Source organism: Falco punctatus (genome assembly GCF_963210335.1).
Source record: "Falco punctatus genome assembly, chromosome: 4".
In the NCBI taxonomy this organism is placed as follows: Eukaryota; Metazoa; Chordata; class Aves; order Falconiformes; family Falconidae; genus Falco; species Falco punctatus.
The window spans coordinates 112,114,335-112,135,603 of NC_137583.1; the positions used below are offsets into that span (position 1 = coordinate 112,114,335).

The 21,269-nt window shown below is 40.5% G+C and overlaps 2 protein-coding genes across 3 annotated transcripts in view; both read right to left on the minus strand.

The window, feature by feature from the left end:
• Window positions 1-3,886, minus strand: part of DNAH11 (dynein axonemal heavy chain 11) — a gene marked incomplete at its 5' end in the record, with an annotated part of 158,358 nt that extends 154,472 nt beyond the window's left edge. Inside the window, 1 exon segment of the mRNA XM_080383229.1 lies at window positions 3,663-3,886. Within this exon segment, the coding sequence (XP_080239355.1) occupies window positions 3,663-3,886 (224 nt within the window).
• A 5,498-nt stretch (window positions 3,887-9,384) lies between these two features.
• The window catches only part of SP4 (Sp4 transcription factor), a 44,780-nt gene continuing 32,895 nt past the window's right edge, over window positions 9,385-21,269 (minus strand). For both annotated transcript variants that reach the window (XM_080382874.1, XM_080382875.1), the window contains 3 exons: window positions 15,100-15,328; window positions 14,681-14,880; window positions 9,385-13,577 (listed from right to left, as the gene is read on the minus strand). In XM_080382874.1, the coding sequence (XP_080239000.1) occupies window positions 13,330-13,577; window positions 14,681-14,880; window positions 15,100-15,328 (677 nt within the window). In that variant the 3' untranslated portion in view covers window positions 9,385-13,329. The remainder of the gene's footprint in view (window positions 13,578-14,680; window positions 14,881-15,099; window positions 15,329-21,269) is intronic.

Here is a 21,269-nt window from a genome sequence, read left to right on the forward strand (position 1 = left end):
AATACTTCTATGAAAGGTACTGTATGCTGGAGCAGAGCTTGACACAACTCCCCAGGCTGAAGGTGCTTTCTGCTGTTCTCCATTCCAAGGCATTCTGCGGTGTTCTTTCAAGGCAGCTTTCTGCACCACCTCACATGCAAGATGCAGGTTATCGGTTTGACAGTATCACTGTTGCACTACTGTTTAGACAGAATAAATAAGAGGACTGCCTCAGCTACCCATCAGAGCTCTCCAACGACCGATGCGTCAAAGTCAATGTCTCAGCATGTTTTCTTGGGACCGAGTGGAGAAAGCATGATACGTAAATAGGCAAGTTCCAGATGTTTTCCAGAACACCTATATTACATGGGCATATATATACACCTTGGTCTTGCTCCTAAAACCTGCTTTTCCAGCTTCCCGATGGATGTGCATTGACCCTTTCCAAGCCTCTGGGCCTGGAAACATGACCACGCAAGTCATTTGAAAACCATCCCTGGATACTCCACACCACCTTTCCTCACTTTCATATTTCAATATATGTAATTGCACTTAGTCATCTACACTCCGCTCTGCCAAAAATCTGTGTGTTCTCCCTCCCAGAGAGCCTGCTTTGTCGCTAACAGACACAGCATCTGGGTCACGCTTCCAGACACCAGTGAGGTTGCATTTTAGGGCATGCGATGAGATCGCCACAGACCTAATGTCCACCTCTACACACAACTCCTCCTTAAGTTAGCAGGAACCAAAAGAATATTTATGACAACGTAATCTCACTGTAAATTATGTTTTCATGTCCAAAACTAAACTCTCTCTTCAAAATCTTGTTTGCCAGGGCTTTGTATTTCCTAACTTGGCAGCTGTGCCAGTGACCGTGAATTTCACTGCTTGGTCTGAAATACAGAATCTAAGTTTTCATTGAAGCAAAATACTTTTATCCTACCTGAAAAAGTTCAAAGTCATAACTGAGTACGGGCTGAAGTGGGTGCAGCCTGGGACCATGCTGGCAAGAGTTTGGTTTGCTCCGTCACACCGACAAGCTTATATAGCGTTGTACCCTCACAATCAGGTCGTAGCCCCACTGGACAGTATCAGGCGGAGGGCTAAGAAGGACAGAGGCAGCTCCTCAGGGCTGAGGTCAGAGGACCTCAGAGAAGGACCTCAGAGAAGGTCAGCATGCTCCTGGCATAGATCAGCACCTAGAGGTAAGAAACAGCAAGAGTCCGGGCCACAGCACCAGCATAACTCCATCGGCAGAGAAGATGGGGGAGAAGGGGAGTGATGCTACGCACAGCTAAAGCCTTCACAAAATTTCCATTTGGCCACTACAGTCATGAAAATAACTCATTTGCCACACAGCATTTCAGCTGGGACCCAGCCTTACACGGTTCCCATCTTTCCAGCTCCCAACACAGATGCCACAGAGCTAGTGCAGCGGAGGAGAAATCAATGACCTTTGTCAAAGTAGACGGCGCAGAAGATCTCCATACCCACATACATCCAAGCAGGGAGAAGGAAGGAGAAGACGGGAGGGTGACTGCCACTGTAAAGCGCCAGCACTCCCACCCCGTGGTTTCTGCCGTGAAGGTTAACCACCCTCCCAGAGCACTCACCTCACCTGGGAGGGACAGGCACCTCGCGGGGTGCACGGGCTGCTCACACGGAGTTAATGCTCGAGCCTGCCGGGCAAACCAAGAACCTGGAATCAGCCCGAGGTTTTGACCATCCCCTCCAAAGGGAAAAAAAAAACAACTGACCAACCAACAACCACAACCAACCAACAAAACAGACAAGCACAGAAAACAACTTTCTCGTTTCGGGCTACAACGGAATTCCGCCGAGGGACGGCACTGCTCGGCTGCGGCCGCTACGCGCTGCTGCCTTCCAGAGCCACCCGACGCTCGAACTGGAAAAACCGAACACGGCCGGGGGCTTCTGCCACCGCTCACCGGGGCGGGCACAGCACACCCCCCCCCCCAGCTCCCCGGAAAAAGCCCACCGCGAGCGCGGCGCGGTGCCCCGCGGGCCAGCAGGAGGCCCCCGCGGAACGGCGGCACCGGGGGCTCCGCGGCCGGGGAGGGGGGGCTCCGCCACCCGCGCCAGCCGGCCCCGCTCACCTGCCGCGCCCGGGGCCGCCTCGCGTAGCCGCGGCGAGGGGCACCGCCGTCGCTCCGCTGCCTCCGCCGCGGCGATGTATCGCCCCCCGGCGCACACCCCCCCGCCGCCCCGGCCCCCCCGCCCGTACTTGCCGCCCGCCGCGTCCCGCCTCGCTGGGGATGGCGGCTCCCGGCCCCCGCCCGCTCCTGCCGCCCCCGCGCCGCCGAGCCCGGGGGCCGCGCTGCTCCTGCCCGGCTGAGCTGAGCGGGGGCGGCCCGGCTCGCCCACCGCCTGCGGCAGCCGCGGGGGCGGGCGGCGGAGCCCCGGCGGGAGAGGGCGGAGGGCACCGGCCGGAGACGAAGGAATTCGTGATCGTTACAGCGCCGGGTCCTTACGGAGCAGCGCTTCAGCATCACCGCCCCGCCGCCGGGGAAGTGTGAAACACGGGACCCTGCCGCAGCATCCCCGCTCGCAAACGTTTGCAAAACTGCCGTACATGCACAGTTCGCCGCCTGCCCGTACCCGGAGCTGCCAGGGCCAGGCGGAAGCTGTTACAGAGAAAACCCACCGCGGGTGCGGGGCTCCCCGCCGGGACCAGCGCCGCCCCCTCCCGCCCGTGCGGGACCGCCGGGGGACGGGGCTCTGGGGGGAGGGGAGGGGGCGCTGCGGCTGCCGAGGTTTTGTTCGGGCAGCTCTTGGGTAAAACTTCGGGTCGTGAGAAGAGGAACATCCCGCGGCGCGGCAGTGCGAGGGCAGCCGCTCCCTGGAGCTGCAGCCGCGGCGCGGTGTTTCCTACCGGGAGTTACCGCCGCGCCTCGGCGGGCGTTCTGCAGCGGGAACGGGGCACCAGCGTTTGCCTTCCCAGCCCGCAGCCGCCAGAGCTGCCCATTGGTATGTGATCAAGCACTAACAAAATACAGATATTTGCAGAATGTGTTTTCAACCCAGTGAAAGCAAAAAAGCTGTAGGTGTTCGAGGAAAACCATCCACTCTGTCAGCTGCGAAGGAAGCCGGTTCCATCTGGGGTGTGACAGGTTCCTGTCTGAGGTTTCTTCAGTTTGGCACTTGCCAGGCTGCTCTCGCCAGCCCGGGGTGTTCAACCCGCTTGCTGGTCTGCCAGGCTGCAGAGCACCTCTGTAGATGGCTACTCATCTCAGAACAAATTGTTTTTTCCCCCACGTGACTAATGCAACAACATCCTCATAAAGTACATGCGTGCTCCTGGCACAGGCCACTGTGATCGTGAAGCTTTTTTCGAGAAAAACGGGTTGTGTCTAGGAAAAACAAAAGGGTTAACAAAATGGGTTAACAAAATGGTGACTGCGCTGGCTCTGCTCTGCCCCGTGGGAAGCTCCCCCGAAAGCTGAGCACAGAGTGCGGCAGAGCCCCAGAGTGCGGCAGAGCCAGCGCAGTGATCCACCGTGGGCCAGGCTCCTGCCCAGCAGACCTTTGGGGCTGGCTTGCCTTGTCACTTCGTGCAAGAAACTGCAGTGCTCCTTGATGAATTTTTCTGTCATTCTTCTGCAGCACAGGGGACATCTCATCTCTTCCCCTAGTTTATTTTCTGTGAGCACCTTTGTCCTTACACCCTTAGAAAGGGGCATCGCTTCCCCCTCTGCAGGGGCCAGCCAGAGCTCAGCACGGTTGCACGGTCCTGGCGTTTGGCTCTTGCCAGTGCCGTTTGCTGTCCATGCTTCATTTGGTTGACATTTAGCACATAACCGACTTGTAGAGCACTTGCCACCTCTCTCAAGAAAACAGCAAGAGAACTCTCTTCTTTCAACTTCTCTTGCTCTTTGGAGCCATCCATCTGTGCAATAGAGCTCCTCACTGCCAGGCTAGGTCTGCTTCTCTTTTCTGGGATCACAGAATGGCAGAGAAAATAGCTGTCCTGGTCCAGGTGCCAGGGTTTTTCAAGGCTTCCCCACAGACAAACAAACCTGGCTCTTGGGTTACATCGAAAGCGGTCCACAGAATTTAATGGGCTCTGGTGAAAAAGTCCTCCCTCCCTCCCTCCCCACCTACCTCTCTACGTCCCTACCTACCCACCCACCTACCTACCTACCTACCTACCTGTTGAATGCAAGTAATTTCCCCATGTCCTTGGGGGGAAACCAGGTGCAATATTCTTTAAAGAAAAGAAAATAATTCCACCATTAAAGAAGGGCTAAAAATCCTAAACATTGACCCTAAGTATTTTACTGACTTCTGTGACCTTGGTGACTGATGTGAATTTTCCTCAAGTTTTGCCTTATTTTTTTCTGATAATCCTTTTGTTTCTTTAAATCATCTCAAATATTCAGCAAAGCAGAAGGTCTTTTACCCATGCAATTCAGCAAGAGTTTGATGGAACACTTCAATGTAAATTTTGTAGTTAGCTGTTGCAGCTATAGCACAAGGAATAGACACTTTCAACAAGATACGTAGAGTGGATATTTGAATCTCTTAGTTGGCCAGCCAGAAGGACAATTAACAGATGTTTAACAGACAAATTAATGGTAATTTGAGGTCATGATCTTAAATGTTGAAGGCCATACGGTGAGAATTGACTAGATGTACATGAAATAGATATCAAACCCTAAGATCTCAGTGAAGTAGTTGAATAGAAGCTTTGCCTCTCTGAAAAGAAAAGGGTTCCAAAAGTCACTTTCTGACCCTTATTATAGACTCCTGTTTATAGAATCTTTGTGGAAAGCTTTGGCTAGCTGGTTCACCTGAGGGATTACATGGGGCATTTTGTGAAGTCATTTAAATGAAGGGATTCATACAGATCACCGTGATACATGAAGTTTCATTTCCTCAATATGACAAAAATGTAATCCTCCAAAATTCCTTCTCTGAACCTGTGACACATTTGAAATCTGTTACCATTTTTCCCAATAAATTTTACTTATGATTTTCTTCAGCATATTATTGCTGTCCAACTGGCAGGGGGCGGTTACAATAAATATTTGTCTCAGCCAACTTTTTTCACTGCTTGTGTTCCTGTGTGTTTGCTAGACATCTTCTCAAGACCAAGGATAATGATTTTATTTTTCTGCAGGCCATGTGCAGAACTTGAAAGAATGGAAGAGATCAGATATAGACAGGATTAAATTTAGCATTTTTGCGTGTAATGCTTCTTTATATATTGGCTTGTTACATACTCCATTGCTCTTCAGCTCTCAACTCTTCACGTGCATGCTACTGGGTGATCAGTCAGCTACCTCCAATTAATTAGATAACAATCTAATACAGGCTAGAGCTCTTAAAAGACTAAGGAATTTTATTGCAACTGTGGTTGGTAACAGACTGCTGTGCTAAAACAAATATAAGATAGAAGCTATTGAACAGTCATAACTAAAGGAAGAAGGTGCAATCGCTGGCTCAATAGCAATAATAAATAGCAATCAGAGTGGTTTCAAAGTGATCCCCAAAGGCAAACTAGTTTTGAAACCTTAACGTGTAAAAAGAGAGGGCTACCCAAAGCTTTCAATATTAGTTTCAAAAGAGGCTTCGGGCATTTAGTTCAACAGAATTGAAATTTATAAATGTTCGTGTAGAAGTGTGGATTGTGTTTAGTGTGAAAGCCATATTGACCATAATACATTTGAATTACCTAATTTGAACTTTTTCAGTAAATTGTTGTTGGAAGACAGTGAAATCAGTTTTGCCCATATGTAAGAGCAGGAGCTTAAATGTATTGCCATTTCATGTCTGAAGGTCTTAGCATTTAATCCAGAGTATTTTTATTCCATCAGGGTTATGGACTTGATTTCTGCATAGTTTCAAGCTGCTATAAAAGAGGAGGGGGGGAAAGCTGAGGGAAATTGAATTTTTTTCTATGTCAGTAGAAAAATCTTTCTGTTTTATGACAGCCTGTAAAAACTGATTGCTTGTCTTAATGTAAACAGATGGTAACAGATCCAGGATGATTGACATTTACTATGTCCATGCACAGCTCCCAGGGGACTCTACTTATAATGTATTTCCACTGTGCCTGCAAATCCAGCAGTTTGGAAAAATAAACACTAACAAGGATTTCCACTTTTAAACAACTTTTAGCAGTGAGTCTACTGAGTACTCAGTTACTGATGCTGCTCATCAAAATAGCAAGAAGCTGCCTGCATCATGTGCACGACCAGTCAAAAGCATTAAAAAAGTGTATTTGCAAAGGGACAATCCTATGTATTCTCCACCTCCTTCTAGCTCAAAATGGGAACTACTACTTTTCCTACTCCTCTGTTATCATTCTAGATCCCATTCAGATTTGTTTCTGTTCTTTATTCTCCTGTTTTCTAATTTACTCTTTCATATCACCCTCTTTTCTGCTAATTAGATATTTTATCATCCCTCTCATCCCACTCTCAAGTAACTCTTGCCTCCTTCAGTTATTTTGACCATTTTGCACTTTACCAGCAGCAGTAAGCTTTAACAGCAACTGTTGATAGAAAGCTAAGACTGCAGGGGGAAAAGGTACACCAACCAGAATCCTGGCGAAGTTCTAGCTACCTTTTTTTCCTTTAAATAAACACTTCTTCCACATCTAGTTATGGAAGTTTCCTGTTAGGAACTGACAAAAGAAGGTGATGAAAACTTGGCATGCCTAAGTAAAAAATGTAACAAGATAAAAGTAAAATATGTGCCTAGAAAATGTTAATTCTCTCGGTTTGGCTTTCACTTTCTTGGCTTTGTTCCACCTACCTGTGTAATTCTATGTATTCCTTAGATTTTTAGAACTGTAAGCAGAGGATATGTATTTGTAAGACTGAAGTGGAACTGACGAAAAGGAGTTAGGAAGAAGGTAGTGTTTTATGTATGTGCTGATGGACAAACTCAAAAATCTTTCAAGTAACTCCTGAAAGATGCGTATGCATCACTTGGCAGACACATGCCCCACCTACCCACAGGACTTTAAGTCATCAAGTTGAGCTGTGAAAGTAAATCAATACCTCATTAATTTCATCACATTTTTTAAGTTCTAAATGTGTCCAAGTCTATGGAGAGCATGCTTCTCTTAATGCTTGTTTTTAGTTGTTTTAAAAATCATCCAAAACTTTGACAAACATGTCAACACCAAAAGGTCAGCCAGCTTTGAGATGGGGCTTTTCCTGGAATTTGTCCCAAACTTTCCTTTAAAATATATGCAAGTGACACAGTGCTATGCATTGAACTTTAAACAGCTTAAAAATTAACACTGAACAGAATTTCAGACCAGAAATACAAACATTTTTTGAGAAACGTCCCCTGCCCTGCAAATTTATATTCCATTTTACACTCTACCCTGGCCTATGCTTCCATAATATGTGGGGATGGAACAGAGACCTCACTCAAATACTTTCCAAAAGTGTTTTCCAAAATAAATATTTGAGACAAATTACTTCTTTTGTCCAGTCTATGTGTTTCTGCAATAGTTTCAGCAAGAAATTAAAATAAAAAGCTATAGCATCTGAGAATGCAGTAAGAGAGGTACTAATGGAAACCTAGGCTAGGATACAGCACTGGAGACAGATGCCAGAAAGTGAAAAATTCTAGAAATGCTGTAAAATGTATTGCTGGTAAAGGAACCTCTGAATACTTACGGTCTCCAATACACTTCATTTTAGAACACAAAGGGTTTCTTCCTAGGGGAAAGTCTAAAGGTTGACATAATTTTTATTGTCTTAACAAAAAGTTGTGCTAAAAACATCACCATAAGAAGTTTTTAAATGGTTCAAGGCTAGGCGTTTTCCATACATGAAAGTATAAATGATAGGCAAAGCTTGGAATCTACACATTATAGATATACATATTATAGATATGTATTTGTCTTACGTAGCACACTGCTGCTCAGGTAAGTCAAAGAAATGCCTACGTTCCTTAATCTGGCAATTTAGGAGCAGGCAGGTTTTGATCCTTGCTAAAAAGAACACCCAACAAGCTAAAAAAACCAAACAAACCCTAGACAGAAAAAAATACCTCAGCAATACTAGTGGCATGATTTGAAGAAACGTTTCACTTGAACAATTCCCAAATATCAGAGCCTGTTAAAAATCCTTTGCAAGCTATACATCTTCTATCCCAAACACTTCTGGAGAAGAGACGGACAATTCCATGGCAAAACGAGGGACCTTAAGACATTTCTGTTAATGGTAAACAGCTTGCATTATGGAGTGGCCACAGGGAACCAAATCCCCCGGCTCACGGTGGCTTACCAAGTTGAAGAAAGTGCCTTTAGCGACAGTCGTATCAGTTAGTTACATCTCCAGTCTCGCTGCCGGCAATGATGTCTGGCCACTTCTAGAGTGAAGCACTTCTGCTAGAAGAGGTACCCTGCTGTCCTCTCCCTGCAACAGTTAGTCCAGCAAAGGTGGTGTGTGCTGGCCCTTGGCCCCCACAGTATTTCTACGAGCATTTGGAAGTCTCAGGGTATCTGGAAACGATGCAAGTAGCTTTGGGGGAAGGAAAAGGAAAGGGACATGGGTAGCATAAGGAAGTGAAGGTGACAGCAGGAAGTTCAGTACGATTTAAATATGAATATTACGTAGAGAAGAAACACCAAGCTATTTGCTATCTAGCTGGACACAAAATTAAGCTAGTGGAATAAATGTAAAATTTCAGAAAATTATAGCAATGGTACTGAATTTAAAGTTGCAGAAGAAATGAGTCAATTCGGTATTACACTTTGCTTCACAGAGTAGAATAATCACATTTAAAGGACTGAAAGGGTAAAATGCAACATGCATATTCATCCTTAACATCCTTATATTAGATTTTGTTACATTTTCTGATACTGTACAATGGTGGCTGTGTAAGTGGAAGACTACTCTTAACAATAACCTAGAAACTGCTTCAAAACCCCATGTGTTTATTAACAATAAAAATGCCAGTGCCACAATACTGAAGGATTGGCCAACAGATGTATTAGTTGGCCAGATACAGTTACTTTGAATTATGACATCATTCAACTTAAGTTTGTATGACATTAGAATCATTGCATTCAAATAGAGGTTAATGAGACAAAATTAAACAGGTATTTAATCAAACATACAATAGAGATAATTGATTTTAGGTCTCCATTAGGAAAGAAGAAAGATTATTCTGTCTTGCAGTACAAGGCTAGAAGCCAACTTTTAAAATTCAATCTTCTTTTGGAAGATGGAACAAGCAAGTGGTCTTCCTCAGTGTAGATGTGGCACTTGAGGACATGGTTTGATGGTGGACCTGGCAGTGCTAGGTGAACAGCTGGACTCAAGGATCTTAAGAGTCTTCCCAACCTAAATGATACGTGATTCTACATTTATTTCTTCGTTTGTGAAATACTACTGCTTGTTCACTGCAAAAGTATGGTAAGGCTTACCATAGAAATTATTTTATTAAAAAAAAAAAGTAGTATAGCATTATAATTAGCAATGTAATATACCATCAGTTATTTTAATATAACACAATGCAGGAACCTGTTAACATTTCACTAAGAAAAGCTCAATGTATTTTCTATGAGTTGAAGTCAGTACTTTCAGATTTCTGTTTGTTTTATTCATTCCCTGTCTGCAACACAATCGTGCCACTTCATTTCTCTCACTCTCAAACGGAATTATCTTTCTTTTATTACTATTATTTTTCTGTGTGCGCACGTGTGCATCTACATACTCCTTACCTTAGAAAAGTTCTTCCTTTGGTACGTTCAGGAATAACCGTTAACTTCCATTTGCAAGAGCTGAACAAACCCCACAGAATTCATGCTGAGCTAGAATCTGCTGGTTTAATTCCCTGCTGGGAGTCTGCCAGTTGGGAAACGCTGACCAGCAAGTACAGGTCTTAATTACACAAATCCAGAAGCTGCTGCCAACCTTTCCCCATTGAGAAGCATTTGCTTTCTAGTGTTCTTCTTGATAAACAGATTATCACTCAAACATAATTTATTGCTGCTTTATATTGTAAGTAATTAAATGAAGAAACCTTTTAAACTCAAGGGAATTTTAATAGGTTACTTGCAAAATGTTATTGCAGGCAACAACTTGTACATGATTTTAGTTCCAAACCCACCAAAAAATTATACAAATCAGCATTGTAAAAGTGTCAAATTAATGCCTTACAGGCTTTGCTGGCAGAATTAATTTCTAAATTCTAGATGTGGGGAAATGTTACTCTCATTTTTTTCCTTTTCCTTTTTTTTTTTTTTTTTAGAAAAATTTACAAGTGAAATATTACTACAAAACTTTTTTTATAAGGAATTTTTGCAAAACATTTACATTTTTACCATCAACTATTTTTCTGTTTCAAAATCATTATGTAGATTTAATACCCTATGCTGCACATCAATTCTTGCAGGATGACAATTCAGTGACATGCATAAAAAAACACCACAAGGCATTAAAATGAAGACTTAAATACAAATATTGTTGCAATAAAACAGTTATAAAATTGAAAAATAGGACCTAAACATCATGCTTACTTAACTTTGACAAATTAACTTTTTCTCCTAGATTACACACTTTTATTACTGCTCTCGTGAAAGAATGTGATAAATAATGACTTAACACCAATTTCTAATGTAATCGGCAACACATACACAAACCTAACCAAAGAAAGTATATTGTAAGAAAAAAACTATTCTAACACTGGAGTTCTACCATGGTAAATACACTTTGCACTGATAATTACAATAAAGCAAAAATTTTAATGGTGGCAAAGGGAATGAACAGTGAAATGCCATTAAACAAGATACTACTGCACATCTGTGCCCTATTACTTACAACAGCTATATCCCACTGAGTCAAATAAAGGACATTGAAATTTACGATCCTTTTAAGACAGAAAAGTGGATTCAGAATGGTATGCAGAACAGACTGTCAAAATGTTTCTAATTCCAGCGGTAAAATGTGCACCTGCTAACACAAGTTAATGTACTTGAGATGCTATGAAGCCAACCAGATTTAGATTTTGATACATCTATAATAGGGATTCATTGCAGATTAAAAATGACTTGTTTCCTATCTGCATACATAAGTATGCATGAAAAAATTATATATGAAATGGCTGTGCAGAATGCTCATAACTTCAGTTTACAAAAATTGTTAATTTCTAGGAAACATGATATTAATATTAGGAAACTTCTTCTTCAGAAGAATTTATAGCACTGATTGTGAAGCATAATGATAAAATATATATTTGATGTTTCATTTCCTATATAATAAAATTAACAGTTAATACTACCTAATGTTCATCTGTATTAAATGTAACATCTAATTGATTCTGATGTTTTAAATCCAGATACATCAGTTAAGAGTACTTTAAATAAAATATACAAAATAATGTACAAAACCCAACTAAAATTTAAAGACTCTGTTACAAGTCTACAAAAGCTTTAAGAAACTTGAAATTTTTAACCACAGTGTAAAATTGTTTTTCTTTAATCTCAAAGCTTTTTATGTAAACTGAAAGTATAAAATACCCTCAGCTTAGTATTTTGCTACAAAGGGCTGGCCTAAAGTGTACACAGTGTAAACAATGATTGGTATTTCTCTTGCTTCAAAAATACAGAAAACACCACAAGATTGATAAAAGTATTCAGATGAGAAGTATATGTTTTGTGAGGGAATGCACAAGGTAGCTGTTATGTCTCTCAAACCAACAGCTACCAAACACATTCTTCCTTTTGTGATTTGCAGGGAAAAAAAAACAACTTATCTATTTTGCACTGTACTTCCTTTAGTTACATCAAAAATATTTTGGTATATAAATCTTTTAAAAAACTGGTCATGAGAATTATTACCAAATGACTGCATGTGTAAAAGGTTACATTTATGTCTATGGGAAGTAATTAAAAATCCTGAGTATGAAATATTTGGCCATCTTTCCTCCTTGTACATACTGGAGTTGTCACATAGAAAATGCAGTTTGTTTTTGTTGTTTTTCATTTCCTCTATATTCCTATCAAACTGGCACATCTGAGAATGTAATCAAGCTTTGAAGTCAAAAGTTGTGTGGTAAAAAGATAACTAAATTCCTCTTTCCCCAGTCTGCTTTGTGGTTGGAGGCTCAATGTACAATTTGATAGGTAACAGATATTTATTACCAGCCCACATATTAACTTTGAAGAGAAAATAGACAGTAATATTTAGGGGAAAAGAGAGAAAACATTTACTTTAAGGATTTTTTTTTTTGGTTAAAATGTGATAATTAATTCTTTTCTTTGGCTATTAAGTCAAAGCATAAAGAACCCAGCACATCAACCACAATATAATAAACTAGTATTTACAGAGAGAAGATACTGGAGAATGAGCTACAACACTCAATTGTCTGATTAATTTCCATGAATTCTAGCAAAATTTAAAAACATTTAAATTAAAAAAAAACATTTAAATATTTAAAATCCGAGGTTTTATCATTCATGTTACCTATGAGTTAGAAATGGACCACAGATGTTTTAAAATATAATGAAATGAAATTCCAAAAATCGACACAAAAATTGCCATATTAATTTTTCATCCTACATAAAGATACCATTACTTTTGTAAAATCTTACATTAATATCTTTCTATGGTTTGTCTTTCCTACTGTATACACTATTCTACATAACCTTAGCTCTCCAAACAAAGAGAGGAATTAGAACTCACTGATTGTCATTTATACACACTACTATAATGTAGTGGTCAAAATTAATCTGAGGTCCACCTCAGAACCACTTTGCAGCATGCATCATCCAGCTGCTATTTGAGTAATTCCAAAACTTGAGAAAAGACGGCCAAAATCAACTGATGTGTTCTATGGACTGAGCAAAAACCTAAAATATTTCCACTATTGTTCAATCTGTATTAGTTTTGCTATGCCTTATGGGAAAAGGATGCTCTCATGAAAATATAACAAATTTATTTTAAAAACAAAGTACCTTCATCAAATGATATTAATCCTAGTCAAGGTCCACCCTGTTTTACATTGATATTATCTTGATTTTATAAACACGTTAACATACAATGCTAAAATAGGAGGGGAAAGTTCATTTAAAATCATTACATGATATACAGACATATAACTAAAAAAGTACAGTATGGAAATAATATTCCCCCATCTGTTTATCTAGTACATCAATTTGCGCTGTTTGTATTTTTGAAATTTTTGTCTTGTTGCACCGGTGTACACTTCCCATGCTGACCCTCCAACCTGGAACACTTACAGAAGTCATGACTGAAAACATGATTTCCTGCTCTGTAATCCACTTTACCAGCCCACTCCCATATCCTGAAAGGTATGTAAACTTAAGTGCAGCACTAGGTGTCCATAGAAATGATCCTTTCAGAATTCTTCCATGTTTGTTGAAACATTAGGGGTTGCTGGGTTTGAATCTTGAGAAATGGCAGCAACAGTGACAATTCTTGGAGAACCAAGAACCTCAGTAACTGAAGAGTCCAGTTCTCCTGAGGTAACAATAGCTAGGGCTGTTCCACCACCCTTCTTGTTCTGATGAGTCTTGACGTGTTTTGAGAGATGGTCACTTCGCATAAACCTTTTAGAACATTCTGGGCATTCAAATCTCTTTTCACCTTTTTTAAAAGAAGAACAAAACCAAAATGTTACTGAAGGAGAGCACTGAACACTGCTTAATCATTTGAATCTGACCCTTTTCTATTCAACATATGAAGTCTCTTTAAAATAATACATTTTCCTCTCTACCTGTCTAATCTCCAGGTGTGATCAGTTTAGTCATAGGCTTTTTGCAATCTACGCTTCACTACTGAAATGTTCGCAACAAATATTTTCTATGCTATGATCATCTGGCGAGATGTTTGAATTTCAGGTCACCAGAGAATTTTCATAGACTTCCATAAACCTGGCAGAGAAGGAGAGGTAAAAGCCCTGAAAGAACGACTTGATAGCAGTTTTTAACAATACTTTTGTTATTTAGATTACAGTGATGAGAAGGGAATTTGGAAACATGAATCCCAAAGTTCCATGAGGATGCACGAAATCTATGTCAAAAGAGATATTCAGCCTACTAATGTATACATTACATTACACGCATACATTACATACAAATGTAATTAGCACTTATGCTTCAAGTGCTCTCTGCTGATGCTGTAAAGTTGGGAGGGGAGGAATGACAGGTAGGCACCTTCTGGGGGCTAAAAATACGAAGGCTGATAAAATTTTCGGTTTCTAAGAGGTCCATCTTTCCAATATGAACAGTTAAGAGAACTTGCTTTATCACTTCTCACTTGAAACTTTATGAAACTTCATGAGAACACAAACTCAGATGTATGGATGAGGTCAGTAAGTTTCTTAAGGATTGAGCTAGTCCAAGTGAGGAAATGATGACCCTGGTCCATGGCCAATTCTGCATGCCTGATCTAAATTTGTCAAATTTTGATCAGACACTAGCTACTGCGCATCACCTATCTGTGAAGAAAGTTATCTTTTTCTAGCATAGGTACAGAAGAACAGTTTGAACAGATCTGATTTATTTGATTTCACAGTTTGAATTGATCAAAACTGACATCTACCACTTCCTCTCTCTCAAAATTAATTTATTTACATTTAAAAGTAGTTTTCAGAGATCCTAATAAGTGAGAACTTTGACATCAGTGTGTAACCATGGCCACTATGATTCAGACTTGCTGTAATATGCATGCAGAGAGGGCTGACCAACCTGTGTGGGTTCTTCGATGTCTTTGTAACTCATCACTCCTTGTAAATCGCTTGCCACAAAAAATCCAGTTGCATACAAATGGTCTTTCACCGGTATGCCAGCGCAGGTGTGCTCGAAGATGAGATGTCTTGCCATAAACTTTTCCACATCCTTCAATATGGCAGATATGTTGTTTCTTTTTTCCTGGCTCATTGCTGCCTCTAAAAAGATCAAATTTAAACAGGTAATTATATTGCTAGGTATTAGAAAATATATTTCATGCTAACAGAGGCAATTATAATCCTCTGTCTAAAAAGAAATACACAAACATACTTTTTAATAGAATCATTAAAAATGTAGGCAATAAGAAAAATCTCATGCCCAAATGAGGCAAGTGGTGATAAGATGCCCAAATACATACTGGTATAATTTACATTTACCTTCCTTCTCCCTCTCTGCAATTAGGACACGAGCAGGCAACTCTTCTCAGTCTCTTGCCAGGCTGCACTTCCTGGTCAGAAGCCTGCTGAGCTTGCTGCAGCTGCACTTGTGTGATCTGATCAGGACTAACAGCACCAATTGCTGCATTAGCAATGCCACCTACTGCTACAGTAACAGGAGCTATTGTGGCTTGTTGTACTTTCACTCCATCCTGTCCTTGCTGCTGACCTGTAAAATAAGAAAGTGTTTGTACCTTTCATTTGTCATTTCAACAAGTGGAATGCAGAAATAAACTTAACATGTTTTATAGAAGAAAAATCCACCTAAAGTTAGGAAAAGCCACAAAACGAATTATAAACCCGGCCTTTTTCCTGAAGCACTAACAGAGTACTTACCTGATAGCTTAAGATAGTGCTGTTTAATGTCATTTGTTATTAGAACAGTACAAGACTGCAAATTACTGATACTAAGAAATGTGAACTAGTTTAACAAGTGTTTTATTTTTCTCAAAAGCTGAAATAAATAAACCATTAAACACGAAATAAATGAGAAACCATTAAACGAAAATCTTAAGACAGAAATATTGTTAAATCTATTGCCAATTAATGCCCCTCTAATAACCTTTGAAAACATATCTACATTCAGAAAATAAAAATTACCTGATTTTAGAAGTTGCTTTATGGCACATACAGAATTGCCTCTTCTCCTACAATCTGTCCTGAATCAACATTGAGCCACAAAGGAAAAGGAATGTTGTAGGATTAAACTTGACCAAGCTAGCATACCAGGGCTTTGTTGTTGTTGTTGTTTTGCAGGATTCTCTACCTGGGATGGGGCAATCATGGTTATACACACAAACTGGGGCGGGGGAGGAGGTGGGGGAGGGGGTAAGAGGCTGGAGGGCAGCTCTGTGCAAAGAGGTCTGGGGGCTGGGTTGATGACAAGTTCAGTATGAGCCAACAGTGTGCCCTGGCAGCCAAAAGGCCAACCACGTCCTGGGGTGCATCCAGCACGGCATAGCCAGGTGGTCGAGGGGGGTGACTGTCCTACTCTGCACTGCACTGGTGCAGCCCCACCTCGAACACTGTGTGCGGTTCTGGTCGCCTCAACAGAAGACGGACATCAAATGATTAGAGTGTGTCCAGAGGAGGGCAACCAAGACTGTGAAAGGCCCCGAGGGCAAGACTTATGAGGAGCAGCTGAGGTCACTTGGAGAAGACAAGGCTGAGGAGTGACCTCATCACAGTCTACAACTTCCTCAAGGTGGGCAGTGGAGGGGGAGGTGCTGATGTTCTCTCTCTGGTGACCAGTGAAAGGACACAAGGAAATGGAATGAAGCTGCATCAGGGGAAGTTCAGGTTGGATATTAAGAAAAGATTTTTCACTGACAGGGGGGGTCAGTCACTGGAACAGGCTCCCCAGAGAAGCGGTCATGACACCAAGCCTGTCAAGATCTCAAGAAGTATCTGGTACAACGCGCTTAGTCATCCGATTTAGTTTTAGGTTGTTCTGTGAGGAGCAGGGAGCTGGATGCCGTGATCCTTATGGGTGCCTTCCAACTTGAGATATTCGATCATTTTGTTTTGTAGAAGGGAGTATGTTTTCAAGAATGATGGAAAAGCAGCTTGACTGAATCAAATAGAATTCTAAGATTGACTTGATAAATTAAGAATTCAGTTTCACTACATAAGTACATTTATCTCATTGGCTTTCTTGATCAAAGGAAATCAGGATTACTGTCTTAATATTAAAGCAAAATAAAGACTATGCTATTATAGGTAAGAAGTGTAGTTTCTTAAGCAGTAGGGTCATATTATATTTGGTTTAAAATGTAGTGCTATATGGTCTAAGAAAATAACGTGACAAATGAAATCTGACACAGAGATCTGACTTCCAGCCATGCTCTGACAACACTGAAGGCCAGTTCCGCAGTAACAAGAATGGGACAAAACATCATTAGATGCTGCCATTTTCAAAAATTCAGTGCCTTCATACAAATGGGAAATAAGAGGAAATATTACCTACTTATTGAGAGAGCGTAGTGACTGACCAAAATTCCTTAGAATAAACTATAATATTTTAAGATTTGTAAGTCCTCGGTATTGAAGTATTAATTTAAAACTTAGAAATCCTTTGGAGTTAACACGATTCAGAGAGATTCTAATGGATACTCTAACTTACTTCTCAGGCATCTGTAACAGACATCACCAATGGGGATAAGATTGAGAACACTCTCTCTGAAGTCTAAACTGCCTAGAGACCAAGTGAGTTCATATACAACACAGCACAGGATCATGGCTACTTCATTCACGATAGCTGAAGAGATATATGTGCTTGGACAGGCTATCTTGTGTAACATCATGGTAACAGCCACAGATGAAACCTAACACACACCACTTAACACTACCACGTACATGCAGATAGGTTAGGACTAAAGAACATGACATACTGAGAATCTCCCGAAGTGACCTGACTGTCATCTAACAGGCCACTGTTGGCTACGGGAAACAGAATAAATCTCTCTTGTGCCTAGGGTCAGTATCAGGCTATTTTCACCAGAAGCACTAACCAAATTTTCTCAGTTATCTCTCTTGGCTTCCATCTGGAACTTGCACCTGATCTGCCTAGATATGAATAAACATGAATTCCTTGTTTTCTTAGGCAGGCCACAAATATTGACAGATGCTGAGTACTTTCGGTTCACTGAAAAGAGCAAGGACAAACCCAGAAGAGACAATGTTTGAATCCCACTTGCTGTGGGCAGATAGATAATAAAATAAAAGAAAACAAAAAAGTTTGGTATTCGCAGCAGAGGAACCATAGAAAAAGAATGACAGGCTTAATCATGCGTGCGAAGTCTCAGTATGTCTAGGACAGAACAAAGTCTTTCTTTTTGCAATAGCAACGTACTGGAAATAAATTTATTTCCTATATACTTATGGGAAAGAAAAGTGCTTATGAGAATCCTTGGTGGAGAATATGATAGGGTAAGGAGAGCATTGTGGTATAAACACAAATAGTAACATTTAGTACTTGGGTCTAACAGTGGGAGAAGACGACACAAACTTCCAAAGAAAGTGTCAGTCCAGGGGCAATTCCTTGTCAGGCAGCTAAGCTGCTGAAGTGCTGGCCAAGTGCTATGAATAGTTGCAGTCAAAAAGACTGATCATTTTTGTTATATCTAATGCTCATCATAACATGATAATGTGAGCACTTGTGTTGAGAACCAGCTGCAGGTTTTGGTTAGCCAAAGGTAAATAAATTAACAAGAAGAACTTGGTCAGCTCGTAGTCTTTTGCAGAGCACAAAATCTGTTCATTAAACATACCCAAGATGTAACTCTGAATTCACAGAGCAGCACTATAAATGACGAGTCTACAAGTGGTCACTGCAAAAATTAAAGATGTAACAGATATTACAGCCACACCTACTGCAGAGAACACACCTGAAGAGCATAATTTTCTCTCAGTTTTCCCTTTCTCTCTGAGTTTCTTGAATTGATATTAAAGTTCCAATGCAACTTCCCCCAAGGATACCAGACCAAGGAAGATGTGAATTGAGGCACTCGAACCCTGAGGTGGATGACTCCTTGTTTTCACTCTGACTAGCACCACAGTGATGAACGTCCAGCACACAAATCTTGCTGGACCTGACTATTCCACTTTTATGGGGAAACCTTTTCAGCATTTCTGAGAATCTGATACATTGTGCTGATGCAATAGAAACCAACTTGCAGCCTCTAAGTCATGAGATAACCAACCACTCAAGGGTCTTCTGACACTTCTTCAGAATATCAAGTACCACTGTTGACACATACTTTATCTGCTCCAAACTCTCCCCGCCATGAGGGCCATGCATACCTCTGAGTATAGGATATAGGGTACACACCAGTGAGCTACCACCTTAATCTATTCATTAAACACAATACAGTATGATACATCTGAGTAGAAATTCTTCACAATAACTTTAAAGGTGACCATAAACACACAAAAGAGAAAATGCCAATAGTAAAGTTGCTTGGGCAACTTTAATTGCATAAAACAGATAAATGCATTTAATTGCATTATCGATATGGTTTCAGTAAACAGTAATTAAATGACTGCTCTTTAGATAGCATTAACAAAGTTATTACATTTTCTAATGTGAATTTTGATGTTCTTTAATCTCACAGAGTTGCTATTTTAAACTCCCTTCCCTTGGATTCCACTTCCTAAATTCAGAAGAGAAGGTTCTGAAACTCTCAAAATACCACAAAATACCCTTATTTAAAGACCTAGGCCACAATATTAAATAAGCAAATCTCTACCTTTTGAGGAAAGAGTAACTGAAAGAAGCACACATATCTTACAAATACTCTCTGCCAGAGATTTACATAGTTATCAGAAAACACTGGCAAGTTCAGTAATGTAATTTCTGGACTTAGTTTTTGTTTGGAACTCCTGGAAGAGCATCCCAGCAAGCTAGCACACTAGTAGCATCCAGGACAACAAGAAATGCATCTATTCTCATTTTAAAGTTGTTAAACATAAAATTCTTTACTCTTGTTCTTTGAGAGTATCATGAATGCATTTTAGACTAGTTAAGAAAATAATTTCTCTTGAAGAAAAATCAGAAATTTTTCACAAAAAAACCTGACAGAACATGCCCTGGTCTAAAACTTAAAGTGAGCCTTCTATGGTCTTGACTTGTATGGGATTTTAATTTTTTTAAAATTATGCAGTAGAATCCACTACGGATCACTAAGGGTTTTAACTTTTACATCATTTATACATATTAAGGGAAGATAAAGGAATTTCATATTTTCTTAAATCAAGTTTACTGAAGAAAAGATACGAGAAAAAATAACTGTTGATATGAGTTTGTCAGCAGCCTACAAAATTAAATCAGGGCAGCTTAAAAAAGTTTATAAAAATGACAATTTTTTCAGTAGGGATGCTCTAGATATAAATCAGCTTTTTATTTGAAACAAACCCTGCTTATTCTAAAAACAGGTGACTGAGAGGTTATCCATACAGGAAAAGAATGACCCAACACTTTCTAGATGGAGAAAAAAGACCTATTAAAAATAATCCACAGGACTTCTTACTAGGGGCATTAAAACACCATTTAAAGACTTCCAGAAATTCTGCTACAATCATGAGATCACTTGACATCGCCTCCAAACCACAAGACCTGACATCACTACACTTCACCATTCAAACCTTTCAGTAACAAGAGCTCTCATGTTTCAACACACATTTCAGAAAGCGTTCTAAACAAATCATTTCAGGAGGGCGCAGTCACACTTCAGTTCATCTATGCTATTCTATATGAGTTGTCAAAGCAGTCACAGCACATTTACACTTGCTTTTAGAAGATACAAAGTTTTTCTCTAGTTTCCATTATTTCTTTAATAGTAATTTCCCGAAACTGGGAAACATTCTTGATTAACAAAATCATCACTGAACTTGTGTATGACCGAACTTCATTGTGCATGCTGTCGGGTCATAATGTTAAGTTACAGCAAAATTTAGGTGCACAGAGCAACACTGATACCCAACTACTCCATTTAATTTCATTTTCTCTCAGGTCCAAGTTCTGTCCTTCTTTTGCATAGTACCCATTTAACTGACCACAGGACAACATGCAAAGAACAAGGCAACCTGATATGGTACTTATTTTGCAAATCATGTGTAATAAGACTCTCACTCATTGCAATATTGCATATATGACTATGACTGAACGTAACTGAGACTAACATCACAGAAACTTCCAAAGCTTCTCAAATAGAAGAGCCTGCATCATTTCAGTCACTATTTTTTTCCATTTAAGCAGTTAAGTAAATGCATTACTTATTACCACAAGATACAGGATTATCAAGCTAAGGGATTGCACATCCTTTCTTCTTCAGCATCACGTACTCAGCTTTGCAATTTTGCAGTAAAACTGCATCTTAGCAGTTACAACTTGTATACACATGAGTCTATTAGCACATTCATGCAAGAAAACGTGACAATTTTAAGTAATTACTATGAAGCCAAATAACTACACACATATGTATTTCAATCAGTTTTAGGCTTTGTCCTGGTTTCAGCTGGGATGGACTAAATTATCTTCTGAAGGAGCTAGTGCGGTGCTGTTTTGGCTTTGATGTGAGACTTTTCAGTTCCTCACGCCTTGTTAGCAAAAA